Genomic DNA, 22,078 nt, shown 5'->3' with positions numbered 1-22,078 from the left:
GTCTATCTAACTGTTGGGTTATTATTTAGATATGCTCGGCTCTGACCAGACCCGTGACTCTATCATGTAGAAGCTATTCAGCACTTCTCAGCAGGAAATTTCTCTTTTTGGTTCCTGGTTATATGTTGCGGTTATTGAAAGTAAGAATCGGGCTTGTTTCAATGTGGTTTCATTTTTTAATGCCTTTTTATGTTGAGTTGGTGTACATGTTGAATACATGTATTTAGGATAAGGATATTGCTTGAGCAAGACTTCTCAGATCTCATTCGAGGAAGTATCTTCGGTTTTCAGAATGCCGATCACATAGACGCTGGAGCTGTTTATCGTAAGACTGCTTATCATAATTTGCACGGTATAAATAGCAGAGCATTACATAAATGTCAGCTATGCTGTGAATGCATTCAGAGACAACATACCTACACAGTATACCTACACAGTATACCTACACTACACATTGCCAGAACATGTACAATGTACAATTTCTACTCAGTGATATTTTTTCAGTAGCTTGGCTAATGTCTAATGGGCTTCTCTGTTTTGCTCTTCGTTAAATGATGTTTTTTAGTGGTAATTCAGTATTTTGTGGGTTCCACAGTGGAGCAGTGGGTAGCATTTCAACCTCACAGCTCCAGCCTGGTTCAATCCTGACCTCAGATTATTGTCAGTATGGAGTTTCACATACTTGTTTTCCCTGTGTTTGTGTGGTTTTCCTCCAGGTTCTCCAGTTTCCTCCTATTGTCCACAAACATGCAGGTATGATTGCCAATGCTAAATTTCCCATAGGTGTGAATGTGTGTGTAAATGGTGCCTGTCAGTGGACTAGTGTCCCATCTGAGGTGGATTTTCCTACCCAGTGTTAGTGCTTACTGAATATGAATGAATGAATTTTCGTTGTTATGTTATTGGACAATTTCTGTCCTTTTTCAAACACAAGAAGAGCAAAGTTTGCATATATGTATTATAAAAATAATAATTGAATTCTGTTTGATTATTTTTATTAGTTATATTTGGTCCAGACAAGTAAGCTGTGGATAATTTGTCATCTTTGTCAGCTTTATGGCTAGATAACACATGACTGATTCCTGATTACTTCTTAAAGTCATAGCTTATTATTCAGTTATACATCTTAAAACATATTATTTAGTAACGGCAGTGAAGCTAGTAGAGAACATATAGTTGTATTAATAATGTCCCTGCCAATGGGTCCTGGGAATGTAAAGGGTTAAATATAGGCATAGTACAAATGTATGCCTAATGAATTCGTTTTATTTATTGTCTCTAGAAAATAAGGTGCACAAATTCTGGTGTTCACTCAGTTTCATTTTATGAAGCAGAGCATGTTTGACCAGCCTTGTTATTTGCTGAAAAGGTTTTTTTCTCTCACTTTTATATCACATAGCAAACAGAAAAAGCAACACATTGTAGTTTTTAAAGCTTTTATTGTGAATATGCAAATGATTATGTAGAAAACAGGCATACCAACAATTTATAACTCTTTGTTAAATAATTTCATTTTTTTTCTAATTGTGAAAAGTAAAAAAAAACCAAAAAGTACATAGTAGGAATGCTTTTACGATGCATTTACATTATTTTACTCTGGCATTGGAGGTACATTCCAAGTCAGTTATGCTGGTGTCCACTTGTGTGGCTTTAAGTCACAAAGACCCAGTTGACACACTATGTGAAGCCTATACTATCAATAAAAAATTCAATAATTTATCGTCATCACATAATGCTGAATAAATAAAGCTAATAAATAAAACATAATAATAAATAATGTTCTTAATATGAAATATTTCAAAAACACTTTTCATGGTAAAAAAAAATAAAAATAAAATAAAAATAGGCGTATTTCCATCAGTCATTGGCACACTCATAAAAAAGAATAGTACTAAACCTTTTCTTTCCTTGCCGATGCAGTGGTACCCGTAAGGATAAATCGTTTGTACCTTTACATTTTGTACCTTTCACCTGTGAATATAGCATAGCTTTTTAAATAATATAAAAAAGTTTTAAGGTACATAATTTGACTATAATTAACCTTTTAGAGTAAAGGCACATTTCTAGGTGAAAAATACACACCACCCTTACGTGTATTACTTCAGCAACAAGAAAAGGTACATACAGTTTAATACCCCTTTTTCCTGACAACACATTGCAGTGGCTCTTGCACAGTTCTAGGATGTGCTGGTGGCACTGCAGGACTCGTACAGGTAATGGAAGAGAATATCAGTCTCCCCAATTGCCTTGTTCTGCGCTTTGGTGTTATTCTGAAACAAGAATTGTGACATTATAATTAGCCTATATGTTCACAACGTGCGTTAAGATATGCACAGTCTTAAGCCAATTTAGACCAGCCTACCTTGTACATCTCTCCGGCTCTGTTGAGGTTCTGCTTGAAAGTTTGCAAGTGCTCCAAGTCAATCTGCTTGGCGTTCTAGAGCAAATGGGAAAATTGCATTTATTCTCATATGACTTGGACAAGATAGCACTCTGGGAGTCTTGTTCATTTTGAAATGCATTTACTGTAGCTATATGATGCACTACTTACACAGTGTGGTTCCAGGTCTCTAGCCACTCTGTTCAAATCAGGCTTCACCAGATGTATGCGCGGATAGTTGTCCTCCCGACCTTCATGCGCCTTACCGTCCAAAATGTGCCTGAGGTAGTAATCGAGGATCTTGACGTTGGCGCAGCAAACATCCCCGTCCTAAAGAAGTAAAGAAGAAAGTTATGAATGCACGTATGCCTTTTTTTAAATTATTATTATTATTATTATTTATTTATTTTATTCGTGCTGTTGAAACTGCTGGAGTATTTCGTGCACTCACTTTTAATTTGTCGCTCGAAATCACCGGGATCAGGCGAGTCTCATGGTCTCGGTCTTGCGCTTGCGCCTGAGCACGCAACAGGAGAACGGTATTAATGACCGCGCAAATCATTAAGGAGTAAAAGTTACGAACTGTGACATGTTTTAGTGCGGCACCATAGATAGATAGATGGATAGACAGATCCAATAACATGCATTAGCAATCCAATAACATGCATTAACACTGAGACTCCCTGCGCTTTAAACTCACGTGCTTGGCCATGACCATGACGTTGTTCCAGGTGTCAGGGTTGTCCAAAGGGCGCGAGCGTAAACGCGCAGGTCGGGCATCCACGCTCAGAGCGCAGCAGCAGCACAACACCACCAGCACAGCAAGTACAGCGCAATTCATCTTGCTCAAAACTCGGATCACTCGTGAGCACTCTTACAGATCAGATCAAATGAACAACAATCTCCACCGTCCCTTTTCAGCTTCGCGCTGCTTGTGGTAACTTGCATAACCTAGTTGTTTATATAGCCCACGCTCTGGCCTAGATCTTATCCCAACGTCACTGCGGTGTGATATCATTTCTCTGATTTGGGCGATTCCGCACCTGCTCATGTGCATAATGTGCATCTATCAGCACCTCTGACTCAGGTTAATTGGTTAGGAAATTCGCACATTGTGCTGGACAGAGTTCCTGAAACGTGCAGGTTGCCAAACGTCCTATTATTCGTGGTATTTATTGCCTGTCTGGAATGTACTTCCGGTAAAATCCCCATGATGACGTTAAAAAAACCTGTGAACTTTCTGCTTTCACGTTAATTATTGCACGGTTATAATACAGTCTCGTTATTATGTTTACAGTTGAGCAGCTTGAGCAATCTTACACTGAGAGGTTGCCAAGAGATTTATGAGAGGCGTTGTACTGGTGCTAAGAGAGCCATACAGACTGTTTAAAATGTAAGGGAAATCAATCAAACATGCAATTAAAAAGATAAAAATTGTGTTGACGCTCAATGCTGCCATGACGTAATTGTGACGTTGCAGGTCCCAGTAATAGGCTAACTCATAAAGTGTGTCAGGACTATGGCTGAAACCCAGTCAACTCAACAGTCCATATGTAAGTGTGTTATTTATGGCTTCCTATAGAACAATCTAGAACAAGTTGAATTTATGGAATATAGAAAGTCTATTTATAGAAACAACCATCCATATTATTCAATGTTTGAAAATAACAACAGCCAATCTGTGAAGACTGGCCTGAGCAACACAGTTTCAAATCTACACTCTGGAATGTGTGAGAAGATGCGTGAGGTTTTTCCAAACAGATTTGTGTGAAATGTCATTTGAATGTCACTGAAACTTGAGAATAGTTTGAATGTGTATAATATATTTTTGCCTTTTCAGTCTTGTTCCTCAATGCCTGTGGTTTTTGTATTTTTATAATACAGGAGCTTTTTTTCTTTTTCAAAAGACAATAATTTAATTACAAACTAAAATATAATACAAAAATGTACCAATCAATCCTTAAAATAAAATAAATTGCATTAATTTTTAGACAATTTCATTAAAAACCCAAAGAAATAATTTATGCACTTTTATTAAAACCCTTGTCTATAATCATGCTATATAGTTAGTATCAAAATATAATTTAAGACAAATTTAGAAAAAATGGCAAATCTAAAGCTGATTTTAACATTATACATTAGTATAGGGCTGTGAGTGGAGCGCTGTGATTTTTTTCATCAGTGTGAGCACTGAGATGACATTAAATCTTTCCCCAGAAGTCTTCTTTCCTCTTATGAGCACGGTCCAAAACCTGGGATGCCATGGAACAAGAAGCTGCTGACTGGAATGAGATCTGGGACATCCTGTCTTCTAAATCTAATGGACAGTGGGCACAATTAGACTTAGTACAGATCCTTTTAGATCATTTGGAACATATTAGGCTAAAAATTAGGCAAAACAATTAAAGTGTTTGGCCAGAAATACAGTAATGGAAAAGGGTAAACAAAACTTTTCTAAGTGTGCATAGAAATCACAAAATAATTACATAGTAGTTACTGTATAATGTGTTCGAAATGTAATGACTAAATACCAGGCTGGGAGCATTAGGGTTAAAACAAATTCAATGCTTCCAGTATGTGCACCACATCAAAAGGTAAAGAATGCCTGAACTAGGTTGTTGTGCACTCTGACAGACAGAGAAAAATGTTGCTTCAAGTTTACCCTTCGTGATAAAAGGCTGACATTGAATCTTTAGTAAATTAACCTGGAAATTAATTCTATACATCACCACACTTTCATATGAATATTATTAATGAGAGAATTTTACCATCGTCAGAGAGACAGTCTTTGGAAGGGAACACAATTCTTTCTGGCCGATGGACTCCCAGGTTTCCTATAAATAAAGTGGAACTACTGATGAGAAATCCTTTGGTAAATTTTTGCAGTGATATTATAATATTATAATGTACCAGTCATGTTGTGTGTGTGTGTGTGTGTGTATATATATATATATATATATATATATATATATATATATATATATATATATATCTGATGACATAATGCTTACATAGCATGCAAATTTAATTTGTAATTCTGTGATTGTTATAAGAGCAAGATTCTAACCCCGTTGATGTCTTGATATATGACACTGCAAATTCATAAGAATAGATCAAAAATAGAGGGAAAGTGTCTACAGAGGATGTTACATGTTAGTAGTTAAGCCATGAAATCAGAGAATAAATGGAGTAGGGATTGTAGTACATTTCATCACAATGGGGATAGTTTTAAGTCACAATTTACCACAAAGGTCTAAATTCTCCGAGACGAGCATTAGTGGACCCTCAGTGGAAAAAACCCCCACATCATATACACACGTTTATGGAAAAAAAGAAAACAGAAAAAGAGAGCGGGGATGGGAGACTGACCTAAATTACTCTCCTGATGCTGTTGGCGGTAACTTAACCTCACTCTTTTCCCTGACAGTAAATTACTCATTGTATAATGTTTATGTGACCATTGTGTTTCTTGTCTGGCTTTTTTTACACACTGCATGCGGTCACACTGGGGAAAGGTGAAAACTTTTTGATGAGGATATTGGACCTACTGGACTATGAAAGCATATAACATACCGTTATGCTGAAACTCTGGGTTTCTCAGTGTGCCATGGATTCTGTTGGCATGCGCTGGGGTACTGTCTATGAGCCAAGCACCGCTTGCTTTTTTGTGAGGTGTTTTTTTTGCTGGTTTAGGATCAGGCGGAGGTTCAGGTGACTCCTCAGCCCATGCGTCTTCTCTTAACGGGAGTGGGTCTACTGTTGCCATCCCTGCAGCTGGAGGAGAATGAGAGGAACTCACACCTTCGGCCTATGGAGTGGAGCAGAGTGTTACTCTTGATCAGTGTTGCATGTGAAATCACTCATCATAATTAAGCTGCATTTAAAGCTTCACTTAGTAGCTTATTATATTCAGAATTATATGTTAAATGAACAGCTGTGTTGCTGAAAGCTACTTCTCAAGCCTCTGGTATACTTCGTTTTTTTTAACGCACACAGTCGTACACATAGTCCTTCAAAGTATACTCCATTTGACATATACGCGTACGCAGACGGTCGACGCATGCGCATTACGACAACTTGCACTACCTCTCCTGGCCTACAAGAGTCAGTACAGAGCAGTAAAGCAGGTCTTTTGGTGTGAAGGACGACAACGAAGGTAATCGCAACAACACGAAGAACAATGCTTGGGCAATCTCTCGCCATGATTAGCACCCATACACAAATCCTTATACTCTTTAAGGCTAGAATCATACAAATGCTGGGACTTTCTAACCTGCACTTGTTTCCTTCTCCTCCATTCATCCATTTTTTTTCTTCGACTACCTTGTGAATCAACAGCTCTGGGTCACTGTTGCCACCTTGTGGTACAACTAAATAGTGCAAAAGAATTAAATGCGCATGTGCGACCTGCGCGTACAAAGTATGTGAAGTGAAGCATATTTCTGCTTTATTTTCAATATTAATGGCAAATATTTTCCCACTTCTGTTTTCTCATTCAATAAGGCTATTAAACTCCATGTACGACAAGAGTGTTATTAAAAAATGTTTGATATTTTTTAATGACATTGACTGACATTTTTTGGAGAAGCTTAGGGGTATTGTAGTACCTTGCTGTTTTTTTCTGGAACTGAGGCACAACTGAGGTGTCTGCAAGGTGAGTGAGCTTTTCCAAGTGGTGGTTCACTCCTCCTGGAGGTCTTGGAATACTTAACCTTTGGAGGGGAGACAAGTATAGCACCACCTAATAGGTAGAAAGAGAAAACCCTTATGAAAATTGCAATTTCACTCAATTTTGTCATATATTAGGCTATAGGCAGAAGGAAGAGCAAAATGTTTGTGACAATTTGTAAACATACACACTAGACTTAGTAGGCTTAACATGACAGCCTCTTTCATAATTCAAGATAGAAATATATAATGTTAATGTATATTGAGCAGAACGTGCTCAAATTATTTCTTTACCATCCTCAACAATTTATTGTTTATCAAATGCACACTTCCATTAGATTTAAACATATTCATTTAGTAGATGCTTTTATCTGACATAATTTACAAATGTAGAAAGAAGAGCACAAGATGACTCATCACACTATATTACTTTCTTCCACTACACTCATTACACAAGGTCATGCATTTTCACCCCGATTACAAACAGTTTCCAACTAACTTCCATTAAGCATTGTGAAGTGTATGGTCATTTTTATGCTGGAGTAATTCCATTATGTAAATTGCATTGTTTGGTCATTTCCCTGCTTAAATTGTCCAGTGATCTGTTTGGACATTGTCTCTCTTTACATATTTAAACTGTTTATGTTTGTTTTAAGTGATACTGGAAACTCTGGATATCTATCATAAGCTGTTTGATGTCTCGTTTTAGTCACCTGAAAAAAGTACCTGTCATTTGCTGTTTGCCCAATCGCTGACATGAAAACCAGTATGAACTATGTTCGTACTTAAATCTGAACACATCAAAATGAAGGAGGTTGTCGTTTGTTCTACTTTTAAAAGTAATTATGTAATGAAAGCGGAACAATTAGAATAAAGGAAACTCTTACATATTTCTGTATAGTATAAATGATTGACAGCTCTGTGAGAAACTTTCCAGGCTGCAGGCGTTTACTTAGTAAATTTTATATTGTATAGTAAATCATGCAGATATGTGACTGAGCGATATAGTCAAAAGTTTATATCACCATATCATTACATATTTGAACAATAACCTGAGTATATTTTTATACTCAGACCTATAAGAGAGATCTATAAATCACTGCTGAAAGGCTCTCTTTATTTAAGTTTAAATAAAGTTTATGCAGTCTTTTACAAACCTAAGATTTTTTTTTTTATCACAGGCCATTTATTTTTATTTTATGTCATGTAAAATGCAATAAAAAAACAAAAAAACAAGAGCACTAGGTCCTGTTTTACAAATATCCAAAAATATGCAAATGATCACTGAAATATGGTAGGAATAAATAAATAAAAAGTGTAGAAATGTGGATAAAAATAAAGAGGTTATTTAAATTGCTGTTGCCATCAGCTGTTTAAACGTGCAATGAATATATAATATGAAATCACTTATCTGCCACACTGATATTAAGTAACTGTTTTGAGAAACTTAATATTATGTTAAGAAATAATTCAGATCAGCTTTCTCATTACTAAGCCTTAGCAAAAGGGAAAATTTGGTTTTAAAAAAACGGAGGAAGAAAATGGTGACACTGACAAAAAAAGGCTTCCGCAGATTTAATACATGCTCTTCTCATGTATTCATTCGCACATTCAATCGCGACTGCTGAGGTGACTTTCAAGCTTAAAGAAAAATTGCATTGTGGGTGCGAAAATCACCTGTATTTTGCACTTTTGGGGTAGGGACAACCCAAATATATGCATATTCACAAAACCAAATGTGCAGAATTGACAAGACATGCTATTTTGCTTATGTAAGTGATGCATTGTCCATAGAGCCTGTTAGTAAACCAGCTTGCACTTTTTTTGTGGTTGTATAAAACGCATTAATACTTAGTAAATCAAGGCCCAAAGACTTTATAGTAAACAACCAAGAGGTGCTGCACCACAAACTCTTTCAGGAACAGTGCAAAAAATATAGAGTATTTAATACCCTATTATACAGCATTCATAAATCAGTCCACATCAGTCCATTCCCTAGCCAGCCATCTTCATTTTCTTTATGATGTGGGGTTTAGAGAGGGCATGACATATGTTTATTTATTTATAGTTAATTTATATTAATAGGTTCTTTATCTCACACACACACAATGTGTGAGAACAAACATGTGCATTTGTCAGTTCCCAATGGTACAGGACTGTGTAATTTCTCTTGTTCAACGATGAAGCATACAATAGCTACTTGAGTTATAGCTCCCCCTTGTGGTGAGTCTTTTTCTACTTAACACGCAAAATCCATTGTAACGCTTGTCATCTAAAAATACATTTCACATCAGATAGGGGTTTCCCTGTGCAGTAAAGCAGAATTTCTCCCCCACTGTTTATACCCGTATCTAAGGAGCCTGATATCCATTTTAAGAACACAAGAATAGGGTGTGATTAAAAAATGTTAACACATATAACAATGCAACACTGTAGTGGAAACACTGACATCATTACACAAGGAGGTCAGGTTACTAAATATGGACTGTAAAATGTAATTTAATTGCTTCAAAGGGGCTCCGCTTGTTCACCAAAACTGAGAACTGTACTCTAAAGAAAAGAAATTGGTAAAGAAGTGTTAACATATTTTTTTATTCACCCTGTATATAGGGATTGGCATGTGTTCACAGTGCAAGCATGATTTAGAAAGTATTTCTCATTATAAACAATATGAGAGAGCATCCACATGACATGTCAATTGACATGTCTGACAAAGAAGTGAAACGTGGGTTGTTGTTTTTTTCCAAAATGTGTGAGTTGCGTGGGGAAGAACTTGCAGGTGTGCATGTCAAATATTCCGACAGCTTTTTTCTAGTCATGAAAGTGATTCTTTCTGCAGGAAAAGAGATCTACTGTATGTCCACAACCTGTCATAACAAGTCATGCAACTTGTCAATCTAAAGGCATTTTTTGCCTAACCTCTGTTTACTTCTGAAATCTGCCAAAATCTCTCCTGTCTAGGTTTAATGAAGAGGTACGGGTCTGAGTTAGGGACAAACTACTGCTCCTTTCATTTGAAGCACTGTATAGTTAATATTACCTGTTATATAACCTGTTTTTTAACCCACACCCTGCCGCTCCAGCAAAAACTATGACCACGCCCATACACTCCTGCAGACACTCTGGACTACACCCACCTACCCCTGCGCTTGTTATTGTTTGTACCGTTGGGAATATTTTCTAAGGAACTCCGCTGTCCATATTTGCCAAAATACAAACAAATTAGCAATTCTTTAACCCTACATATCTGCAACCTTGAGTCATGAGTCGACAGAAAACAATAAGGCAGGATGCGTTTTGTCTTTATGACAAAGCACCTGTAATTATTAAGAAAGCATAACAATGTTTGATCTTTTTTGATCCAGGATTTTTAATTGCCCGCTCCCGCACACGAGTAAAAAATGTCCGGCACCTACGAGATCCCAGTCCCGATGCACACCTCTAGTTTAGTTCTTCTATATGTAGAATTTCTAGAACACTTACTAGCCAGTTTGCAAACTAAGGGCCTGTGGTATGGAGCTACTGGTGCTCCCGAGTACAACACGGCTGCTGTAGGGGGCAGACTTTAGAATTTCAGACTTGTTTTCAGGTTAGATACTTGTCTGAGAATGGTACATGTGTGTGAGAAGAATGTGTTTTTTTTGCTGGTTACCAGTTGCTGGAGTGGTGCGGTCATGATGAGTCCTCTGTGCAGCCAGCATTGCTTTTAGTTTGGGAGTAGGTAACCTGCCCTCATCACTGGAGCTTCGAGGTTCCTCTGGATGTGACAAGTGCTCACTCTCTGCCCCAGTGTCCCTGAACAAAAGTAATTCTACAATCAAAATATGACACAATACTCCAAATAACCTGTGTGCAGACGCTTATTAAATAACCTATTTACACTAAGTACCTTACAACATTTTAGGGAGTTTAGAGTATTTCATTAACACATGCACACACACACAATAGCCTTTACTCAACAAATAATTATGAAATTGTGGAAAAGAAAGTGTAAAATGATTCAGAGCTTACTCCTCCTTGTTGTCTTCTGAATGCCCATTTATATTTACTTCCTCACTGGTTTCCTCTGGCTGCTCCTTCCTCTGCTGCTTTATCTCGGCCACACCCCTTTCACAAGGACTTACTTCCTCGTCCCATGCCATTCTCGTCTGTCCAGGAAGGGTGGGGCTGCTGGGAAGCTCTGCCTCTTTACAAGAGCTTCTCCTACTTGTGGCCAAGGACACAGATGAACTGGGGCTACAGTTCTCCCTGACACTAAGGACACATTCAGAATAGATAACACTTTTGCTTGTAAATAAAGTCATTGATAAAAAGCGCTGCTATAAACTGAGCAGAAGTGAACAACATAAAATATTTAATAATATAACATACTGTATACAGTGCATGGGCGGCGAAGCAGAAAAACGAAAGCATTAAAAGGTGGAGCTGTGCAGCACAGACACAAGCGTACAGCACCCAACATAGAGGTATTCATCTGGTGTTGTGTTGAAACTTGGATGTAACCCAATGTTATTTTAATACCCAACAAAATGAATGCATAAGAATACTGATGGACCAAAAAAAACAAGCAATGCATCTCAAGTTCCACTGTTTTGCTCTGCTTGCTACATTGATGTTAAACATACTTCTCAAATGTCAACTCTACAGACTGCTTATGAATAAGAACTACTACTCAATAGTAACCCAAGATTTCAGCTATTTATTGTGACTATAATGCCATTCCACTGATGCCAATCTGTTCTACTGCCCCTTCCTCATAAAAAAATAATACTTAGATAGGACAGCAATTTTCTGTGGTTGCTATGGTTACCCATTTTAGGGATGAGACTTAGGTTTTCTGAAGTCTAATATAACTGAAGACTTTCTCAGTGTACTGTACCTGGCCAGGTCCAAGGCCTCGATGATGGGACTGTTGGTGGAACGAGTGCCCTCATCAGTTTGAGTGGAGGGAGAAGAACCACTAGATACTTCCCACAGGCAGTTCTGCTCAGACAGGATCTGGCTCAAGTGCTGCCGGGAGAAGTGAGTTCCCCAGGCCCTCTTTCTATATGCTTCTGCTTTCTCCCGCAACTCCCGCACCTGAAAGAGCAAAGCCACAGATATTTAAAATTCAGCCCAAAACGTACGTCTACAATATATTTATGCTTTCATAACTGCACTAAACGGCTCTTTGATTATTCAATAATTTTCTTATATCAAATATCTGTCTAAATAGCTTGTTTTGTGTAAAAATTTTTTTTTAAAAAACAGACTTGTGTAGTTGGTAAAGAGGGCAGAGAATAATTTGTATTGACTCAAATCTGTGTCATGCACAAGGTATAACACACCATGTGGGATGTCTATAAAGGTGCACCAACATGTCCTAGAACAAAAGCTAGTATTTATAACAATATCTAATTTCTATGGTGTCCATGTTGATTTCAAGAGAAAGCCAAATCAAATGGATTAGATTATAATGCATGTATTAATCCAAAGAAATAGGATATATGGAAGAGAATCCAGAAAGTGTGGCCTAGAGTAATTAAAACTACAGTTTCTGGATGGAACCATTTAAAGCAATTGTGCTTGTAAAAAAAATCTAAAGAATTTTCTTTTAAGAGTGTAGGAATGCTGAAAGGGATACTCAAAAATCATTTTTTAACCTTATTTCAAACTTCACTTTGGTTTAATTGAAATACTATACATGTAACAGATGCATGGCGTCCACCTTATACTTTATGAGCAAAAATTAAATAAAATAAAAATAGTCACTCCTTGGTAGTATGCACAATGCAGTGTTGTAATTCCTGTACATAAAAAAAGCCCAGCAAAACCACATGCAGTTTGAAAGTTCTGTGGAAAGAAGGCTGCTTACTTACTAACTTGCTGACTCATTAACAGTGAAAGTCTCATTTTCACACACACACACACACACACACACACACACAAATTTCTGTTGTAAAATAGACACATGACATCATGAGGCCTTGCAGATCAATTGGGAGGGTGTGCAGCACACACACATTACAAGAACTGAGGACTGGAGATGAATGACCTTGAACCACTTTTGACTCGCTTAACTTTACAAAATTAAAAACAGGCCACATTAGACTCAATTTGGATTTCATCATCAGTTACTTGGATTGTTTTGTGAAACAATAAGTGACATTAAGATTTTTTATTATTATTTAACAAGAATGATGTTTGTCATAATGTATGTGTGACAGTCTGGGACAGCAGTCGATTATTGCCGATTATTTCTGACAAATAATAATAAAAAATCTTTAAAACAATGTGTATAGATGTTTATTTGTTAACTGTCTAAAACTACTATGAAAGTCTAGATTTTCACACTCCTAGAGGAAAAGGTTAATTTTAGAACCAGAAGTGCCGACATCTGCGGTTTAACCATGACAGTTACGTGCACATATAATGTACAGCAATCAGACCAAACGGAATCAAATTCAGCAAAAAAAAACAACAAAAGAAAAACAATTCTCAGAAGGGCAAAGTGCACAGGATGTGAACGATGTGCAACTGCTTCTGGTAACAGTTACTTTGGTTTCACGCTGTACTTTGGACGCATGAGCCTCGGCCTTGTGAGCAAACAGAAAGAAAGTGTATGGGATTGTGGTGTCGTTGGTCTGTAAAAAATGAGGAGCTTCTTATTATTAAGTAGCCGTCACTTCAGACTTTGGCCTCGCTGTTTTCTTAATGCTGCTTGCCGCACATCTGGGGGGAACAATCAGCCGTCTATTCCACCAACATTCACCATTATTGCTTTCTACCTGGTAGGATTTGCTTGAAGCAATTATGTCACACTGTCAAACCCTAAAGAGTTCTTCAGCCTTCAGCCTATTCTATGTAGAACCGTACAATATAGGTATTCCCTATCAGAGAGCGCGCCAAGAACAATCCTAAGAACTCGTATCCATTCAGTGAACCCCTGTGTAGTGTAGTGATACCTGCCTGCAATCTGTCCTATTGCTTAGCTTCATTTAGCAAGCCTCTGTCTTACCAAGATACTACAGGGCGTCCCAAAAGTCTCCATACACAGTGGACTACGTTTGCCAGCACCAGGTCGGTTGTGTCTTCATCAGTGGATGTTCGTGGACGTCCACTTCTCAGTCGGTCCGCAACACTTCCAGTCTTCAGGAATTTGTTAATAAGTTTAGCAACAGTGTCAGTCAAGTCCAGTCAGGTAAGTCAAGTCCCTCGCAACCTTGCAACAGCCTCCCGATCCAGCCGTCAAAAAGGTTTCAATACATTCTTCTTTTGTCAAAGGCATTCTTAAAGGCTATCTAAAAAAACATACAGAATATAAAGTAAGTATGGAAACTTTTGGAAGACATTTTACTTAAAAGTGTTAATTTCCCTTATGTAGGGAGACTTTTGAGACACCCTGTAGAAATCTATGATAATAGAGAAGATAAATAGATCTGCGTTTTTCGAAATGAAAGGTTTTCCTAGGCTGTCACACAAACTGATCAGAGGTAATTTGGTAAATGGCGCACTTATATAGCGCTTTTATCCAAAGTGCTTTACACTGTGTCTCATTTACCCATTCACACACACACTCACACACCAATGGTAGCAGAGCTGCCATGCAAGGTACTAGCGTGCCATCGGGAGCAACTTGGGGTTCAATTTCTTGCCCAAGGACACTTCGGCATGTGGAGTCACGTGGGCCGGGAATCGAACCACCAACCCTACGATTAGTGGACAACCCGCTCTACCACTTGAGCCAAAGCCGCCATTGGCAGGAGAAAAAAGCCATTAGTGGTAAATGAGTACATTTGCAGAAGCAAAACATGTTCATATTGCTAGTTAGTTATAAAGTTAATGCTTTGGCTTTAGATGTGTGTAATGGGAGTGAGCAGGCAGGTGGTGTTTTGGGGTTGAGCTACAGGTGTAATTACTAAACTGGTACACATGAACCCTGCTTTTCCCATATATTAATATGATTTCTATGAATACCTTTCTCTCTCTCCTTGAGCGTGTGTGTATGTGTGTGTGTGTGTATGTGTGTGTGTGGCCGTTAGCCGAGCAAAGCAGAAAGCAACAAGCGAGCTGGAAAGCTGCCAATGTATTTGTGTTAAAGAGTGCTTCGTGCTCATGCGTGATCTTACTTGGGGTCTGCTGGGTTTCTGAGCAGCATAAAGCCAACATCATAAAAGAATTTATGGTGGCCTTCAAACCAGATGAAATATACTCGTTTCACTGTATTTTGAAGAAACTTGAATGAGTGGCATTAAAATGGTGGGAAGCACTGGACTTTGGCTAATTGACTTGGGATTTACTTGGAATACTTGATAATTAAGACTACAAGACATGAGCTTATACATGCATGAAGTGATGGCACCTGCAAATCACACAGCCTTGAGCACATATTTACAGGAAATGTGAAGGCACCGGAGACCACAGCAACAAAAGAGAGGATGAAATGATAGGCAGGTCATTTACCTCATGATACCACTTGTGACCCTGTAAGATTAATGACACAAATCAGCGATTAGCAAAACCTTGATGCCATCTGCTAGCATTTGATACATACTCTCGTTTCTCCAAAGCTTACACAAGATGCCATTTTTTTTTTTCTTTAAATCTTTGATGAGTAATACATACATAGAACGTTGGTTTACTGGTACCACAGTTACAACTCATGATTGAATGAAAGATCCCACAGCAGACTGCAACATGTCTGAGGTTAACAAGAGAGGTTCAACGTATGTTGTTTAAAAATCAGCATCTTGAGTTGTCTAGAGTTTAAAACCATTGGGGTGTTTTCAAAATAAATGAACATTTAATGATTATAACCAACCGAATTTAAAAGTAGGGATGTCTGAGTTCAGTCCTGGTGATCTTCCACCCTGGAGCATTTAACACTCCTTAACCATCTTAATCAATGCTTTTAGGAGGACCTGAAGAGTGGACCAGCTGCTGTTTGCTTACCTCTCCTTTTTTGAATGAACAGTAAAGATATATGTTATACCTAATGTAGGAATAATCCACTTGGGAGCATACTGTTAAAGGAAAATAATTAATGGTGTCTGTTATTTCTCTTGTACCACAGCAATTTGCCAACAACTGCAACTGCAACTTTTCCTTGTTAAGTAACAACACATTTTGAATCCTTTTATTATTAGTCTTAGGTTATGTAGAGTGCCCACTATAAATGTCCCTGTGAATTAGCTGTTACTATAGAAACGATAACATATTAGAACAGACTTATTAATATAAACCTATCATTTGAATTACAGCAGGCACTATTGTCAGAGTCGCTGTTATAGAAAATTAATCAACACCTTGTGACCAATCATATTTAAGAATTTAGCAGCACTGTGGTATAAACTAGAATGCTGGTGGATGGCTGTGCAGAAAATATAATATAATAAATATAATATTACAATAAGAATACCACATCCAACATTCAGTATTTGTGTTATGCGCTCACATATTCTGCCAGAGTGTAAGGGTGAGGGATGTAAGGATAGTCGGGTTACCTCTTCTCCTAAAGTCCTGGACCTGACCCAGGCACCGTCTCTGTAGCAGTATTGAAGAGGAGAGCGGAAGTTTGAGCTATATTCAGTCTTCACCTTCCTGAAGTAGGCAGAAAGATCAAATTGGTTTGTGTAATAAATTGTGTACCATACTGAACTTTTACCACCACAACTCTCTCTCTCTCTCTCTATCTATCTATCTCTCTCTCTCTCTCTCTCTCTCTCTCTCTCTATATATATATATATATATATATATATATATATATTTATATATATATAGGGGACAAGCATGCCGTTCAATAGTGAGGTGATCGTTATATCACTTGACCTTTCATTTGTTTTATCTAACAAAATACGGAACCATACACACACCTCACCACTTTGGGCGAAACAGGTTTTTGAGCTTGTGGTGTCTCCGGTTTCTGTTCTAAGGGCTGTGGTTCTGAATGAGGAGTTTTCTCTTTGGGGCTTGACTTCCTGCTGAGGCGCTGATGCCATCGTTTCTTCTTCTTACTCTGCCATTAGCGCCATGTGAAAGGTACAACAGAGGAAGAAGGGTGAAAACTGTATTACCTCTCTTACTTATTGTGTACAAATGGTGAACTCCTTGCTCACTATACAAAAAACACCAGTACCTTCTCTGGGGAGATATTCTCCATTTTGAGAGATGGAACCTCATTTAGTTCCATGTCTCTTCGTAAGCATGGGCCTCTGGGTGGAGGGGATCCTTTAAAGCTCCTCTTGTACTCACTCTCCATTACTACTGGATTAGATTTATAAGGTGGGATAGACCTGTTGTTGGAGTACAACATCTAGAACAGACAGCAAAAATAAAGAATTTCTCTGAAATTAAATAGACGCATTTCTTTTTAGCCTAGAAGTGTTCTTAGAGCCATTATTAGGAAGCATTAACATTTCTAAAGAGAAAGAGTCACCATGTATAGTACAGGTTTCTGGTACTCCTCTGGTTATGTGGTGTACATTAACTATCTGCTGCCATCTAGTGGTGATCATTTTTATTTTCGTCTTGCGGGTTTTAACAAACCATTTACAAAGTCTAATTTGACAGCGATATGGTTATCAAGAATTCAGTTGCAACTACAGTACTCAGAGAAGATGAACTCTTATGTGCTGTGTCAGTCTGATCAAGTACCTCTTGGGCAGTAAGAAGAGGTGATTCGGCTGCTGGAGTTTTCCACTGAAATTGCCTCTGATACTCTGAGCTCTGGCGGCCATTCCTCTGGCGCTCTGACTTCAGGCCTGCCTTCTTCCTCAGTACATGGTTAACCTGTGGACCAACATCCCAAACATCTCTAAATTAACACACACTAGTAGTATGGTGCAGCAAGTAGCATTTCAACCTCCAAGCTCCAAGGTCCTGTGGCTCCACCACAACCCTGATCAAGATAACACATAATCTCAGTTTCAATTTGTATATGTAGTATTGATAAAACATTGTTGCAAGCAAATGATAAAAATTATTATTTCTCCTGTTTCTGCTAAACTACAGGAGTGAATAGTACTCACTCCGTCTGCTGGCTGTTTTTCTGTCTCCTGGTCAGCAGAGGCCTTGGATATATGACCAGATGCACATTCTTCCTGGACCGGAGTCATTTTTGAGGCTCTTGTTGGTTTGGATGTTCTCGGGGCTAGAGGGGTTTCTACATTCTCAACACTGCTTGTTGGTGCTACAGAGACCACAGCTGGAGGGGAAGCAGGCAGAGTTGTAATCTGCCTCCTGGTTAAAACACCTGGATCTCCCCACTGGAGAGTGGGAGTGGATACTTGAGGTGGGTTCAAGGGGGCTCTCTTCTTGGATTGAATCTGGGGTTCTCTGCTAATTCCTTTAGGCAAGTAGAAAACAGGAGAATAACTATAATTACACCTTTAAGAAAAATGACAGAAAGCATCAGTGCTTACTTAATATTTATAATGATGATAAAAGAATAAATATCAGAAATATATGAATAACAATAATATTTGTATACTGACAATACAACAATTTGTACTTTGGTATAAATTTATTTATTTATCCAATTCTGGTTCTATTTCAGGACACAGTTCAAAAGCAGCTCATTATCCAGTCATCATCAAGAGCTTAAAACAATCCTCATTTTCCTAAAATACATGCTCTGTCATTAGTCTGTCATTAGCAAGTCCAGCAATACACCAATACGCCAGGATTTATACTTGGAATTTATCGAAAAGGGATTTAGACATAATCACTGGCTAACGCCTGGGTGTCTTTTCGGAGTGTAATACTTAATTTTTCTTATAAAACGGGAAGCCGCTGTTCTACAATCTGATTGGCTGAGCCGTGTTCGAAACACACCCATGTCAGTGTCTGAATTCTGTATTAATGCACCAGGTTTTAAACCAATAAAGCCGTTACTCTTAAGTCATTGTTCTGTCCATAGGCTACTCTTTGGCTGTTATGTTGCTTAGCAACCACAGCTAGTTTACTTTACAGATTACACCACATGGTGGGAGAATTTTTATAGCAAATATTTGTCAATAATAAATTAAATTATTTATTAAACACTGGATTTTATCATAATGTTTTATAAAAAGCATGCCTAAGAATACCCTTACTCATGATCATTTCAGTGCAATGCATGCCTTGTCGTGACTTATTGCTTTATTTAAATCAAAACTGTGGTTAATTCAATAAAAAGCATCATTTTAAATGGAGTGATTATTAAGTCATTAGTAAAAGTCTGAGTATGCATGACAGTATACGCATTTCCACATTCATTTTTAAAAATGCACTTTTTTTTTACAACTCTCCCTGTGTGTATGGAAAACTATTTACACACTTTGTAAGGCCTAAATTGTGAGCACTCAACTTTTATAAACCAGGCCCCTGGGGTGCTTTTATTTTCTTTAATTGCATTTCCTCATTTCATTCGTTTCTTCGTATCTTAGCTCCTCCATCTGAGGATGCAATGAAAAGAACGAGAACCGAGGGATCAAATGTATTTGCTAGATAAGCTGCACTTGTTCACTGAAGCGTCTGTTTAAATTGCCGTGACTTACTGATGACTCGTTGCACAGCTGTGTCACCTGAGCAGAACATTTGCATACTGTGTGATTGCATACTGAATTAACATCAGGACATTATGCATTCAGACACATTGTAATTAGCTTTTATTCAAGTATTTTAATGTGATCCAATTGTTATATATTTAATGACTCTGAAAATCTGTGTAATTATTGATTTTATTATCATATAATTAATTTGGGGTGCACAGTGGTTTAGTGGTTAGCACGTTCGCCTCACACCGCCAGGGTTTTGGGTTTGAATCCTGCCTCCGTCCTGTGTGCGGAGTTTGCATGTTCTCCCTGGGCTGCACAGGTTTCCTCTGGGTACTCCGGTTTTCTCCTCTAATTCAAAGACATGCATGGTAGGCTGATTGGCATATCCAAAATGTCCGTAGTGTATGAATGGGTGTGTGAATGTGTATGTGATTGTGCCCGATGCTCCTGGGATTGGCTCCAGGTTCCCCGTGACCCTGTAGGATAAGCGGTATAGAAGATGGATGGATGGATGGATGGATGATTAATTTGTCTTTTGAGATGGTGGGTATTTTTAGCAGTTAGGGCTCTGGACTACTGTGCATGAGGTTGTGAGTTTGAATCCTGCTACCACCAAGCTGCTACTGCTGGGTGTTTGAGAAAGGCCCTTAACCTTCATATACTCAGCTCAGTTGTAAGTTACTTTGGATAAAGGTGTTTGACAAATAATTAAAATGTAAATACTGCATACTTACTGTATATCATGCACTATAATAAAAATACTGTATCTTCACTTTGCAAGCGTGCTGACTTTTTAAAATGTAGGATCAAGGAGGAAAAAAGGCATCATTTAGGGTACTGGAAATCATCGCTCTTCTAAAATTGAACCCTAATAAGCATCCAAGTAATTTACTCTAAAGCTATGGTTCTCAAAGGGGTCCATGAAACATAGACAGGAGATCCAGGATTGTCTAATTTGTTACAGTGGTAGAAAAGAAAACCCACCATTATTATAAATTATTTTGCCTGAAAATACTGTGAACTGGAATCTAATGACAATTTAATAAAAATGGGTTCTATGGACGAGGTTTGACAACCTGTTCTAAAGGCTTGGTTGTGTCTGGTCCAGACCTCTCCAGTTTCAGAAGGTGATGTTTTTGTGCATCTCACGTAGCATCTTCAGTTGTCAAACTTAATATGGAAACAGAGATGTCCTGAAAATGTAGTGGCAGAAAATATTCTACTGCATTCAGAGCAGTGCTGAGTGGTTCTCAACTGAGAGAGGAGATGAAAGGAGGAGAGAAGAGGAGAGGAGAGAAGAAGAGGGGAGAGAAGAGAAGAGGAAAGAAGAGGAGAGGAGAAGAGAGGAGAGGAGGGGAGAGGAGAAGTGGGGAGGGTAGAGGAGCGGAGAGGAGGGGAGAGAAGAGGAGAGAAGAGGAGAGGAGGGGAAAGGAGGTCTGGTGTGTCTTACCCAGCTGGTCGGAGCGCAGTCCAGCCAATCGCATTGTGCGCTGCGGTGACGCGCCTCTCACTCGCCTCCTCGCCTTGTGTTTACTCTGATGGCTGCTGATGCCCTGTGTGGTGGTGGGGGTAGAATCAGAAACACTAAAGTAACGGCTCAGTAGCGAACAGCTCGAGATTACTGGACTGCTCTTTGCTTCAACATTGCAGGATTTCTCTTGAACAGTGTTTCACCTTATTTTACACACACACCGGCGCGGTGCAGAGGGATTTTATTCCGTCACCAGCTTTAATCCATGATTAGCTTTACCGGCTAACTCACTACTGATAAGATTTTCTCGAAGTTTCCTTATCTGCACGCGACTAAGCACTGACCTCAAGAATCTTCTGTTATTACAATGTAATGTGTAGCTTTGTTGTTGCTGTTGATGATGATGTTGTTTTTAAACTAGCTACGCTAGGCATGTTTGTTCATGCAGGAAATCTCAACTGTGTTTACTATATAAAACATGCATTGTTTTTTGGGGTTTTTTTTTAAGACTCCGCAAATATGTTATGAGGCTATCTACTAAAGCAAAGAGCAATATGTATTACTTTACCCCTCATGGCTTCACTGTCATTCTTCTGTAAATTTGGATCAGATAAAACCGAAACCATCCGCAGGCTCAGCTTTAGAGCTTTTACTTTAAACCCAATGACGTAAAATGATCAAGTTCCGCTTCCAGCTCTTCCCTGCACTCTGCATGTTAAACTCCCGCTCGCTGCGTTTAAATAAAGGAAATGACATACCTTAAAATGGACTGTCATTATAACTCCGAATAGGACTAAACACACGCAGACTTTCTGTGAATAAATCTGGTTGTTTGTGTACACGCTGTCTAGCTGAGAGATTTGGCTACAGTTAAGACGCTGGTTGACATGGTGACGGTTGGAGCGTCCTTTGATACGCGCATGCACACTGAATGCACATCTAAGCCTCTTGGTTGTTGTTGTTTTTTTTGTGAGGCTGTTGCACAGAGTGATCTTCTTTAAAGCGCATCTATTATGGTTTTAAAACCTGCCTAATTTTGTTTTA

General features: G+C 38.4%; 2 protein-coding genes across 3 annotated transcripts; both read right to left on the bottom strand.

The window, feature by feature from the left end:
- Positions 1-1,422: 1,422 nt before the first annotated feature.
- On the bottom strand, positions 1,423-3,560 carry il22 (interleukin 22). Its single transcript, XM_053650537.1, has 5 exons — positions 3,081-3,560; positions 2,832-2,897; positions 2,552-2,710; positions 2,363-2,437; positions 1,423-2,270 (listed from the first exon to the last, which is right to left on the bottom strand). The coding sequence occupies exons 1-5, from the start codon at positions 3,219-3,221 to the stop codon at positions 2,178-2,180; spliced, it is 534 nt and encodes a 177-aa protein (XP_053506512.1). The 5' UTR covers positions 3,222-3,560; the 3' UTR covers positions 1,423-2,177.
- Positions 3,561-3,771: 211 nt separating this feature from the next.
- mdm1 (Mdm1 nuclear protein) lies at positions 3,772-21,823 on the bottom strand. 2 transcript variants are annotated; one of them, XM_053650692.1, is made up of 15 exons: positions 21,603-21,823; positions 21,014-21,116; positions 18,055-18,371; positions 17,681-17,815; positions 17,163-17,339; positions 16,900-17,042; positions 16,531-16,627; positions 15,491-15,511; positions 11,928-12,127; positions 11,060-11,302; positions 10,701-10,843; positions 6,988-7,121; positions 5,954-6,188; positions 5,149-5,214; positions 3,772-4,697 (listed from the first exon to the last, which is right to left on the bottom strand). In XM_053650692.1, the coding sequence occupies exons 2-15, from the start codon at positions 21,045-21,047 to the stop codon at positions 4,582-4,584; spliced, it is 2,061 nt and encodes a 686-aa protein (XP_053506667.1). In that variant the 5' UTR covers positions 21,048-21,116; positions 21,603-21,823; the 3' UTR covers positions 3,772-4,581. The 2 variants fall into 2 exon arrangements, with proteins under 2 accessions (XP_053506667.1, XP_053506668.1); XM_053650693.1 differs by lacking the exon at positions 15,491-15,511 and having other exon boundaries at positions 21,603-21,805.
- Between the last annotated feature and the right edge of the window lie 255 nt (positions 21,824-22,078).

The sequence above is a fragment of the Ictalurus furcatus genome, chromosome 19, assembly GCF_023375685.1.
Source record: "Ictalurus furcatus strain D&B chromosome 19, Billie_1.0, whole genome shotgun sequence".
Classification (NCBI taxonomy): Eukaryota; Metazoa; Chordata; class Actinopteri; order Siluriformes; family Ictaluridae; genus Ictalurus; species Ictalurus furcatus.
This window is presented reverse-complemented; position numbering and strand designations above follow the sequence as displayed.